The 12,442-nt window shown below is 41.8% G+C and overlaps 1 protein-coding gene across 1 annotated transcript in view; it reads right to left on the bottom strand.

Moving 5' to 3' along the window:
• Positions 1-71: 71 nt before the first annotated feature.
• Positions 72-12,442, bottom strand: part of LOC127000792 (uncharacterized) — a 12,522-nt gene continuing 151 nt past the window's right edge. Inside the window, exons 1-10 of the mRNA XM_050864839.1 lie at positions 12,414-12,442; positions 10,325-10,811; positions 6,259-6,806; positions 4,344-4,547; positions 3,297-3,835; positions 2,797-2,889; positions 1,583-1,690; positions 1,394-1,473; positions 1,138-1,257; positions 72-818 (exon numbers count right to left, since the gene is read on the bottom strand). The exon at positions 12,414-12,442 is cut by the window's right edge and continues 151 nt beyond it. Coding sequence (XP_050720796.1) covers positions 713-818; positions 1,138-1,257; positions 1,394-1,473; positions 1,583-1,690; positions 2,797-2,889; positions 3,297-3,835; positions 4,344-4,547; positions 6,259-6,806; positions 10,325-10,617 — 2,091 coding nt within the window. The 5' untranslated portion in view covers positions 10,618-10,811; positions 12,414-12,442 and the 3' untranslated portion in view covers positions 72-712. The remainder of the gene's footprint in view (positions 819-1,137; positions 1,258-1,393; positions 1,474-1,582; positions 1,691-2,796; positions 2,890-3,296; positions 3,836-4,343; positions 4,548-6,258; positions 6,807-10,324; positions 10,812-12,413) is intronic.

Here is a 12,442-nt window from a genome sequence, read left to right as displayed (position 1 = left end):
AATTATGTAAAAAATGATAATAAAACAACAAACTAAAAATAGATAAGTACATATTTTTTTCTACATCAACAACAACAACAACAACAACAACAAAACAATAAATAATCAACTTAAGTCTACGTGTTTTGATAATATATTAATATACTATAAAAAAAAAAAGAGAAATATCCAGAATATATTAATGAAACTACTACTACTACTACTACTATTAACAATGAAAATAGTAGTAGCAATTGTAATCAGTATATACGATAACACATGACTAGTTATATTATCTCTCAATACAACAACAACAACAACACTATCACCCAAATCTAGCCACGACGCATTAATCAATTCTGAACCTTTGCAGTTTCATTTACTCAGACTGTTTCATTTACTCACCGACTGTTTCATTTATTCACCGACTGTTTCATTTACTCACCGACTGTTTCATTTACTCACTGACTGTTTCATTTACTCACCGACTGTTTCATTTACTCACCGACTGTTTCATTTACTCACCGACTGTTTCATTTACTCACTGACTGTTTCATTTACTCACCGACTGTTTCATTTACTCACCGACTGTTTCATTTACTCACCGACTGTTTCATTTACTCACTGACTGTTTCATTTACTCACCGACTGTTTCATTTACTCACCGACTATTTCTTTAATATACATTTTTTTTTCTTCTTAATTTCACCCACTTATTAACACTTTCACTCACTCACGGGGTTCGAGCGGCATTTTGAAGCAGTGGGTCACCGCGGAGGTGGTTCATGAGACTCGTGAAGCCCCGGGTGAGGAACAGACCCACCTTGGTACCCGCGAACCTAAGGGGGGAGGGGTTAGGATGGATGAGTGGAGGAGGAGAGATAAGGGTTAAGTGGATGAGGAGAGAGAAGGAGAGGGAAGAGTAGGTGGAGAAGTGGTGAGTGGATGCAGATGGACAGACAGATAGATAGATAAACATAGAAAAATAGACAGATAGATAAATAGTTAAACAGACAGATAGACAGATAGGAAGATGGATAGATAAATAGATAGACAGGTAGATACAAAGGGAAAAGATAGTGGATTTAACATTTTCGGTCAATATTTTCATTCAATTTATTTCTCCTCTTCCTCTTCCTCCTCCTCCTCTTCACTCACCTCTCTAATCGACCAGTCTCTTCCTCCTCTTCCTCTTCCTCCTTTCCTCCTACTGTAGACGAAGAGGAAGGATTCTCGTCACTTTTTTCTCTGCTCCTCCTCATCCTCTTCCTCATCCTCCTGTTGCGAAGAAGAAAATGAAGAAGATTGAGAAAAGAATAATAAAAAAGTTGGAGAGAAAATACAGAAATGGCATAATCTCTCTCTCTCTCTCTCTCTCTCTCTCTCTCTCTCTCTCTCTCTCTCTCTCTCTCACCAAGCAGCATTGAGGTCGTCGACACGTGCGTCACATTCCACACGAGTCTCCCCTTCGAAGCACGACACGCGGACCGTTTTCTATGGACGCGAAGGAGAAAGAAAACGGGACAAGGTTACCAATCATCATCATTATCTCTGTAGTAGTAGTAGTAGTAGTAGTAGTAGTAGTAGTAGTAGTAGTGGTTACCTGTGTGCGTGGGCGGGTGTTATTGTAGTAGTCGTAGAGGTGGAGCGGCAGGGGGGGGAGGTGACGAAGGCGCAGGTGGTGGTCAACGTAGCGGATGGCACGGTCCAGCTGGGGGGGTGAAGGAGGAGAGGTGAGGGGAGCAGGGGGAGGAGGAGGAGGAGGAGGAGGGCGGAGTGAAGGAGGAAGAGGAGGTAGAGAGGGAGAGTTAAAGGGAAAGTGAGGGGAATGTGGAAATAATGACAGGGAATGAAGGTGGAGGGATGGGAGGAGGTGATTGGGAAGGTGAGGGGAGGGAGGGATGAATGGGAGGGGTAGGTACGAAGGGGAGAGGGGGAAAGGTAAGGGGAAAGAGGAAAGAGGTGGGGTGAGGGGAAGAATGAGGGGAAGTGAAGGCGAAGAAGATAAGGAGGAAACAGGAAGGAAGGAAGGCAGGAATGAAGGAAGAAGGGAAGGGAAGGGAAAGAAACAGAAAGGAAGATAAAGAAGGAAAGAAGGAACAGAGGAAGGGAGGAAGGAAGAAAGGAGGGAAGGAAGAAAGGAAGGAAGGCAGGAATGAAGGAAGAAGGGAAGGGAAGGGAAGGAAACAGAAAGGAAGATAAAGAAGGAACAGAGGAAGGGAGGAAGGAAGAAAGGAGGGAATGAAGAATGGAAGAAAGGCAGGAATGAAGGAAGAAGGGAAGGGAAGGGAAGGAAACAGGAGGGAAGATAAGGAAGGAAGGAAGGAAAGAAGGAACAGAGGAAGGAAGGGGGGAAGGAAATAAGAAAGAAGATAAACTTAAAACTGAAAAAAAGGAAGGAAGGAGGGCAGGAATGAAGGAAGAAGAAAAGGGAAGGGAAGGAAACAGAAGGGAAGATAAGGAAGGAAGGAAGGAAAGAAGGAACAGAGGAAGGAAGGAAGAAAGGAAGGAAGGCAGGAATGAAGGAAGAAGGGAAGGGAAGGAAACATGAGGGAAGATAAGGAAGGAAGGAATGAAAGAAGGAACAGAGGAAGGAAGAAAGGAAGGAAGGAAGGCAGGAATGAAGGAAGAATGGAAGGGAAGGGAGGGAAACAACAGAGGAAGGAAGGGAGGAAGGAAATAAGAAAGAAGAGAAACAGAAAACTAGAAGAAAGGAAGGAAGGAAGAAAACAAGAAGGAAAAGGAAGAGATGGATGCCAGTGGTGACAACAGCAACAACAACAACAACAACAACAACAATCATCATCAGCATCCTACCTTGTCTCTGTCCACAGGTGAGAAAACTTCGAGCCCCTCAGGTAAGTATTCGTGGGTCCTCTTGAAGCGACGGCGGGTGTGCTGCTGGTGGCTCTGTACACACACACACACACACACACACACACACACACACACACACACACACACACACACACACACACACACACACACACGCAGGCAGGGAAAAAAAAAAAAAGATATATAATTAGTATGTTTTTTTCTTTTTATCGTGAGTTTGTTTTGATTATTTTTTGACGTTTTTTTATATTTTTTGTTGTTTATTATTTTTTTTACTTCCTTATATACATTCATACATACATACATACATAAATACATACATATACACTTATATAAACATGCAAATACACACACACATACATTCATACAGTCTACATACAAATTCATTCACCTATCCAGCAATCCATACACACATACATAGTACACACATACATACATACATACATACACACATACATACATACATACACATACATACATACCTTCAGGCACTCTAGTCGGTGGGGGGAGGGTTGAGGGATGGGGAGGGCGGCCAGGGCGGGGAGGAGGGGGGAGAGGGGGTCATGAACAAGCTCCTCGTAATGCACAACAGCGACCCTCCTCCCAATCTCTTCCTCTTCCTCTTCCTCTTCTTGTATCTTCTTCTCTACCTCCGTTTGCTCTTTCACTTCATCCTTCCTTCTCTTCTTTTCTTCTTTTTCCTCCTCCTTCTTCTGTGATTCATTCTGTTCCTCTTTACTTTTTATTTCTTCGTCCTCCTCTTTCTCCTTCTTCATCATCATCATCTTCATCTTCTTCACCAGCATCCATTCCTTCAACCTCCTCTGCTTCCCTTCCTCCTTCATCTCCTCTTCCTCATCTCCTCTTTGACTGTTCTCCATGTTCCTTACGTCTCCCTGTTCTCCTTCCTTCTTCATCCTCCTCCCCTTCCCTCCTCCTTCAGCGCCTCCTTCGTGTTTGGTCCAATTCAGAGCCATGTCAATCCACGCCCTTGCTTGCATGTGGACAAAGGCGCCCCAGTCTGTGCGTGGATTGGAAAAAGATAATAAGGTTAGGTACATGTTTATGGAATGGGGAAGGGAGATGAGAGGGAGGGTGGGTGGGTAAGGTTGAAAGGAAGGGTTGAAGGAAGGCTGAGAGAAAGGAAGGAAAGAAGGATGGATGGAAGGAAGGGAGAGAGGGGGAGGGAGGAAGGAAGGAAAGGAAGGGGGATTATATCATGTGCAAAAGTGAGGAAAAATTTATGCTACTGATTTTATTTTCTCTCTCTCTCTCTCTCTCTCTCTCTCTCTCTCTCTCTCTCTCTCTTTTCCTTCTATTATTTCCCAACCCTCTTCCTTCCTTGCCATCCCCTTTTTCATTCCCCAAACACATCTCTTTCAACCTCATCACCTCTCTAACCTTCCATTCTCTTTCTCCTTTTACCCTACAACCTCCTCCCTCCCTTCCTTCCCCTGCCTCTCCCCCTTCATTACTTTTACCTTTACCCCTTTCCCTATTTCCCCCTCCCCTCCTCTTCCCCCCTTCACCTTTGCTTCTATAGTTGGATACGGGGGCGAAGCCGAGGTGTCCGCCGAAGAGGTAGTTGTGGTAGGCGAGGATAGCGAGGTAAGGGTTCCTGATGAGCACAACCGCGCGGCCCTCGAAGGACGACACGACGGAGGGCAAGGCGGAGTGGGTCTTCTGCGTGAGGGTCGTGCCTGCTGACCATGGCTCCAGCTCTCCTGCCAGGCCTAAGGGGCGGGGGGAAGGGAAGGCGGTGTTAGGGGGAGGATAGGTGAAGAAGAGAACGGGGTAATGTGAGATTAGGAAGATGAGCTTTGATAGCGAGTTCAAAGGAGCATTTAGCGTGAAAACAGTTACAAAAGACAGGAAGGAAACCATTTTTTTTTGCATTAACGGAAAAAGCTTCAGGGCAAAATAAATAAATGAATAAAGCCAAAGGTTAGGAAGATGAGATTTGATAACGAGTTCAGTGGAGCATGTAGCGTGGAAACAGTTACAAAAGACAGGAAGGAAGCCATTTTTTTCTGCACTAACGGAATCAGCTTCAAGACAAAAATAAATAAATAAATAAATAAAGGCAAAGGTTATGAAGATGAGATTTGATAACGAGTTCAGTGGAGCATGTAGCGTGAAAACAGTTACAAATGACAGGAAGGAAGCCATTTTTTTCTGCATTAACGGAATCAGCTTTAAGGCAAAAAATAAATAAATAAATAAATAAATAAATAAATAAATAAATAAATAAAGCCAAAGGTTAGGATGATGAAATTTGATAGCGAGTTCAGTACGCGGAGCATGTAGCGTGAAAACAGTTACAAAAGACAGGAAGGAAATAATTTTTTTTTACATAAACGGAAAAAGCTTCAAGGCAAAAAAAATAAAAATAAATAAATAAATAAATAAATAAAGCCAAAGGTTAGGAAGATGAAATTTGATAGCGAGTTCTGTGGAGCGTGTAGCGTGAAAACAGTTACCAAAGACAGGAAGGAAACCATTTTTTTACATTAACGGAACAAGCTTCAGGGCAAAAGAAAAAATAAATAAAGCCAAGCGCTGCTCCTACGAAAAGAAGATAGCCTACTCTGAGTGGCCAAAGGAGAGGAATCATCAATTTTGGACAGAGAGGTGTCTTGATGCTCCGTTTTTAAAGAGTTCAAGTCGTAGGCAGGAAGGAATAGACGAAGGATGGTTTTTCCAGAGTTCAGACAGTCACTTTGGTTCCAGAGTTTACCAGCGAAAGAGATGAAAGACTGGAAATGCTGCATGGTTATTTCTTGCACAAGGGATTTCGATGGCATATTGGATACGGGTGAACTGAAGCAGAAAGTCATGTGCAAGATATAACGGGTCGTGGGACAGGTGGGAGGCATGCAGTTAGCGAGTTTAAAAGAGCATTTGGCGTGAAAAACAGTTACAAAGACCATGAAAGGAAGCATTTGGCGTGAAAACAAGACAAAAAAGAAAGGGAACCAATAGTAAGGCGGATTTGAAAGAATTTGAAGACGGTCATCCCGTAACCCAATTTAGAGTTTCTTATTCTACTAGAGAGAGAGAGAGAGAGAGAGAGAGAGAGAGGGGGGGGGTGGAGAAATGGAAGAAATAGATCACAGATAGAAAATTGAAGAGAAATGAGAGAAAATTGGGGAGAGAGAGAGAGAGAGAGAGAGAGAGAGAGAGAGGAGGGGGAGGGGGGGAGAAATGGAAGAAATAGATCACAGATAGAAAATTGAAGAGAAATGAGAGAAAATGGAGAGCGAGAGAGAGAGAGAGAGAGAGAGAGAGAAATGGAAGAAATAGATCACAGATAGAAAATTGAAGAGAAATGAGAAAATTGAGAGAGAGAGAGAGAGTTTTTAGTCATCCGTCAGCCCTAACCCTTCATCAACCCCCTCACCCGTCAGCCCCACCCTTTTTTAGCCCCCTTAATTCCCCCCTCACCCGTCAAGTAGAGGTGCTGGTCGTCGTAGGTACTGCCCGTGAAGACCCCCGTGGCGGCCTCCAGCAACTCCCTCAGCCAAGTGTTGCCAGACCCGGGGTAGGACGCGAGGGCCACCGGCGGGAGGGATCTTACCGCAGCGAATCCTATGCGGTAGTCCTCACAGCCGGTGTTGTTGTTGTTGTTGTGATAGTGGTGATTCTCCTCTTCTTCCATTTTATCTTTGTTTTCTTCATTTCGTTTCTCTGGTGTTACAAAATGGATCTTGTTCTCTATGTTATTATTATTATTATTATTATTATTATTATTATTATTATTATTACTATTCACATTCTCTTCCCATTCCTCTTCCTCCTCCACCTTCCGATATTCTTCTCCCTCTCGTCTCCTCTCCTCCACCGCCCATTTTTTCCCGCTTCCTCTTCCTTCTCCATCTTTACCTCCTCCTTCTCTTGATCCTCTTCGTCTCTTCCTCTCGTCCTCCTCCTCTTTCCTCTTCTTCGTTAGCCACGGTCTTATCCACCTCCTCTTCCAGTCCATTATAATAGGCCTGTGTGGGGGTGGGTGGGTGGGGGGGAGAGATAAAGAGAAAAATGATAAACGGATAAAAAAAAGTCTGATAGGGAAAAAGAAAAAAGGGTAATGATGATGAGGAGGAGGAGGAGAAGGATCGAGGAGGAGGAGGAGGGTAAAAAAAATGGAGAGGAGGAATAGGAAGAGGAAAAAGGGAAAAAAATGATAAAGAGAGAAGGAAGTCGTGATTGCAGAGATAATAGAAGAGAGAGAGAGAGAGAGAGAGAGAGAGAGAGAGAGAGAGAGAGAGAGAGAGAGATAACCTAACTGTACATTACCCCTTACGAAAGAGCCACAAGCAAAGATCGAGTTCCTCCATTTCGCTCGATATATCAACATTCGCTAAAAAGAACCCCACCCAACCAACACTATTATCTCCCACATATCTATTTCCACTCTATCTGTCCACCCCTCTTTATTATTCTTCCCCGTGCACAAAGGGTGAACGGTTATAGGGATATTCAGTATGCAGATAACGTTCCACTCCCGTTGCTAGCCTACTGTGTATGCGTCCTGGTTGCTCAGTGTTACCAGCGTCGATGGGATAATAAGAAATGACCCAAACTGTCGTACTGCAGTAATCCACCTTTCGCTAATAAATAAAATAGAAAGATAAAGAAATGTGTGTGGAGGGAAGGGAAAAACATATAGGTGAAAGGAACGGAGAGGTAAGAAGAGAAGAAAGAATGAATATGATCCAAATTCTCGTACTGCGCTAAACTTTTTTCGCACGTAATTGTTATAAACTGAAGTCAAAAAGATATGAAGAAATAGAAAAATGAAACAAAAAAGAAGAAAGTGGAAAAAGGCGCAGAAAAAGGAATGAGTATGACGCAGACAAACTTATTTTCGCAGAGAGATACAAAGATACAAAGTTAAGTCAGGAAGATAAAGAAAAACAAAACAATGAAATAGATATCCATATCCAATAGATAGAAATAGACTCCAGGCTGGAGGCTGCAGAACGCTTAACCTCAGACCTTACTATCATTTCCGATTGGGGTAGAAGGAACCTTGTGTCCTTCAATGCCTCAAAAACTCAATTTCTCCACCTATCAACTCGACACAATCTTCCAAACACCTATTCCCTATTCTTCGACAACACTCAGCTGTCACATTCTTCAACACTAAACATCCTCGGTCTATCCTTAACTCAAAATCTTAACTGGAAACTTCACATCTCTCTCACTAAATCAGCTTCCTCGAGGTTGGGCGTTCTGTACCGTCTCCGCCAGTTCTTCTCCCCCGCACAGTTGCTATCCATATACAGGGGCCTTGTCCGCCCTCGTATGGAGTATGCATCTCACGTGTGTGGGGGCTCCACTCACACAGCTCTTCTGGACAGAGTGGAGTCTTTTAAGGGTCGTATTATAAGACAGTTCGCCGCCCAAGAACACATATTTGACAAGGCTTTCGTAGGAGTTGTGGGCATTTCCAGGAGTAGTTTCATGACCCTAGTGGTAGTTTGACCCTTCCTCTGCACCATGAACCTGAAGAAACACTCATTAGAACCCGACTGACCCCCTCTTTGACCTTTAGAAATAGCTGATGTTAGGAGCGAAAGTGTCTTATAATACCGACCTTAGTAAGGCTCTTCGTCTCATCTGCTCTCCTCCTCTTACTGATAGCCTTCTACGTAGCTCTTAATTTCCGCCGCCATGTTGCCTCTCTTTCTATATTCTATCGCTATTTTCACGCTGACTGCTCTTCTGAACTTGCTAACTGCACCCCTCCCCCCTCCCGCGGCCCCGCTGCACGCGATTTTCTACTCATGCTCATCCCTATACTGTCCAAACTCCTTATGCAAGAGTCAACCAGCATCTTCACTCTTTCATCCCTCACGCTGGTAAACTCTGGAACAATCTTCCTTCATCTGTATTTCCTCCTGCCTACGACTTGAACTCTTTCAAGAGAAGGGTATCTGGACACCTCTCCTCCCGAAATTGACCTCTTTCGGCCACCTATTTGGATTATTTTTGGGAGCAGCGAGTAGCAGGCTTTTTTTATTATTGTTTACTTTTATTGTGCCCTTGAGCTGTCTCCTTTGCTGTAAATTTTTTTTTATATATATAAAGGGCAAGGAAAATACAACTGAAGGAACGAAGAGGTAATTGACGTTGAAGAGAGAATAAATATGACAAAGCCGTAACAAATTCCAGCACAAAATAATAAAACAAGAAGTTGAGAGGTAAATAAAAAAAAATAAAAAAAATAAAAAGAGGAAGAAGAATACCAGTACATTAATATAAGAAACAAAAACAGGAAGGACAGGAACAAAAGATGGTAGAGGCAAAAAAGAACAAGACGAAAAAGAGAAAGAACCAGAAGAAAAAGAAGAAGAGGAAGAAGAAGAAGAAGAAGAAGAAGAAGAAGAAGAAAAAGAAGAAAAAAAAGGAGAAGAAGAAGAAGAAGAGGAAAAGAGAATGAGTAGGAGGATGAAGAGGACAGGGAAAGAAAAGGAAAAAAAGTAGATGCGAGAGAAAGAAATAGCGAAAAATAAAGATAGGAAGAGATATTATAAAACAAGAGAATAAAAGAAAGGATTATCTATAGCAAACACATAATAAAGAACAATTAAGGATAACAACAAAAGGATCAAGAAGAACATTAGAATAACACGCATGCAAATAAACAAATCACATTAACTAATTATGAATAAATACACAGAAATATGTAATAGATGACATAATGCATTTTTTTATTCAATTAACTACTACTACTACTACTACTACTACTACTACTACAACTACTACTGCAGTCCACTAAAATATGCATGGTACAAATAAGAAAGCCTGTTCCTTCTGACCTAATAAATTTTACAGTCAAACTCAACCACTGTTTAGCATAATAACTCTCTCTCTCTCTCTCTCTCTCTCTCTCTCTCTCTCTCTCTCTCTCTTTCTGTCCTCCACAAGCAGGCAACCATAAAAGAATGCCACCAATTGCGTGTGGTTATGTGAAGCGCCAACCACCACCACCACAACCACCACCACCATCATTACCATTCCTCCGCCTGCACAACCACCCTCACCGCCACCACCACCCTCCCATCACCACCACCTTTACGGTTTTGCTTGTGGGGGAGAAAAGGAAGTTAAAAGTGGTGATTGCGGTCCAGAGAGAGAGAGAGAGAGAGAGAGAGAGAGAGAGAGAATCTGTGCAAAAACTGATATCTACATTTTTTTCTTTCTTTCTTCTGGTTTGTTATTCATATATTTCTTATTTATTTCATTCATTTAATTTATTTTCATCATTGTACTTTTATTATTTTATTTTGTTTACTTTCTCACTCATTTATTTTGAGCTACTGATAAAGAAAATCACTACTACTACTACTACTACTACTACAACTACTACTACTATTACTACTACTACTACTACTACTACTACTACTACTACTACTACTACTACTACTACTACTACTACTACTACTACTACTACTACTAATAATAATAATAATAATAATAATAATAATATAACAGTGATAATACTTACCTAACATTTGTAGATCTCCAAGTAGCAGTAGCAGCAGTAGTAGTAGTAGAAGTAGTAGAAGTAGTACCACCACCACCATAACTAACATCAAATTGCATGGAGTGGGTGGTGAGGGGGAGGATAAGGAGCGCATTACCACCCACCAACACCATCACCACCACCACTACCAGAAGAAAAGTGGTGGTGGTGGTGGTGTTCGTAGTAGTAGTAGTAGTAGCCGTAGAAGTGAAATACTTATAGTAGACCCGCCATCTCCGCCACAAATGCCAGATCTGACGCCGCAAATCCGCCATTACGCTTATTTTCTTCTTTTATTATATTTTGTGGTCAGGAAGTGCGTTTAGAAGCGGGATATAAAGCCACGGGGATCACAGCTGCGTGGATGTGTGTAATTATGAAGGAATATTACGGTGGAAGTTTGTTTCCATGTTTTATGTGATGAGTGGTGAGCGTCATCTGTTGTCGGCGCCGGCCATCTTGGTACGTTCTGAAGGCGAGAAAGATTAAAATTTATTATGCAGCTTAATTTGTAGCTCTGTGTTTTTCGTGTGTTTGCATATTTTATTTATATTTCTGCTGCTCTGAACGAATGCACTGGGGTTGTAGTATTATTGGTAGGCTAGAAGTAGTAGTTGTCGTAGTAGTAGTAGTCGTAGTAGTAGTAGTAGTAGTAGTAGTAGTATAAGGAGAAGGAGGAGGAGGAAAAATGAAAAATGGCTAGGTTCCTATTTAGAATTGAAATCTCTAGAGTGATTACCAGTTTTGTATTGTAGTAGTAGTAGTAGTTGTAGTAGTTGTAGTAGTAGTAGTAGTAGTAGTAGTAGTAGTAGTAGTAGTGTGGAGCAGTGATAGAAATGGCTAGGTTTCTATTAGGTATTGAAATCTCTTTTTAAAGATATGAAATGACAGTTTTGTATAGCAGCAGCAGTAGTATGTAGCGTATATATTATAATGTACATGTGAGTGTGTGACTGTATGTGTCTAAGCACAGGCTCAGTGCCTTTGCCAGGATGTTATGGAACACGTCAGAGCTGATGGCCGTGGGAACACATGCTTGGCTGATACTAAATCAGCAATTGATGACAAATCATCGCCAGTCATCAACCGGAAACCACACCCTTCCGGACGATTCAACATGCAATAAAAAGGGCGAGCAACGCAGAGAAGGGGAGAAGAAAACAGTGGGCAGCGGTGACGAGCAGATCACTGCTCGGGGTGTGTACGACTGCTCACCATAAACTTTGTAACTATTGTGTAAAACTGTTAATATAGTTAAAACTAATCACACTTTTAATGTCCCTGTGAGAGAGAACTAAAGTGAACTAAAGTGAACTTATAACGGCTACCGCTCGGCCACACATCACTTAACTAAAGGGTATTGTGTTATCTCACCACTACAATCAAATTGTGAAGCAGGCCACGGTAACACCGGCCCTGTGACGAGTGAGATAACAGTTCGCGCCTTAACCAAATCACTTCACACGCACCACCTTAAAAATAACACTTAAAAATACTAACAAGTAGTAGTAGTAGTAGTAGCTATAGTAGTAGAAGGGGAATGTGGGCGTGGGCTCGGTTGGAAGAATGAATGAGAGGAGGAGGAGGAAGAGGAAGAAGAGGAGGAGGAGGAGCGGGTCAGTGAACTATGAACTTACTGATATCAAACAATAACAGTGGAATCATCAACAACAACAACAACAACAAAATTTGCATAGGTAACGATAGCTATACGTGTTTCTACTTTCGGAGAGAGAGAGAGAGAGAGAGAGAGAGAGAGAGAGAGAGAGAGAGAGAGAGAGAGAGAGAGACACGCCTGTATGGCGTATGCTAACTTACGAGAATATATTGTTTTGCTAATTTTAAGACAAAAAAAAAAAATCATGCCAGTTTAAACAGGAGCAAAATTACAACAGCTTACGAAGATTTTTATTTTTTTTTTGTTAATTTTGAAAAACGAACGAAAAATCACATATCAGTTTGACAAGAGCAAAATTACTATACAATCTAAAGATACAAGTAAAAATAAACTCTAAAAGAAGACTAATGATACAATGACAAGCAATAAAACATAATAATAATACAAACTCACCTTATAGCCACACAACTATTGCCCTGAGA

The sequence above is a fragment of the Eriocheir sinensis genome, chromosome 19, assembly GCF_024679095.1.
Source record: "Eriocheir sinensis breed Jianghai 21 chromosome 19, ASM2467909v1, whole genome shotgun sequence".
In the NCBI taxonomy this organism is placed as follows: domain Eukaryota; kingdom Metazoa; phylum Arthropoda; class Malacostraca; order Decapoda; family Varunidae; genus Eriocheir; species Eriocheir sinensis.
This window is presented reverse-complemented; position numbering and strand designations above follow the sequence as displayed.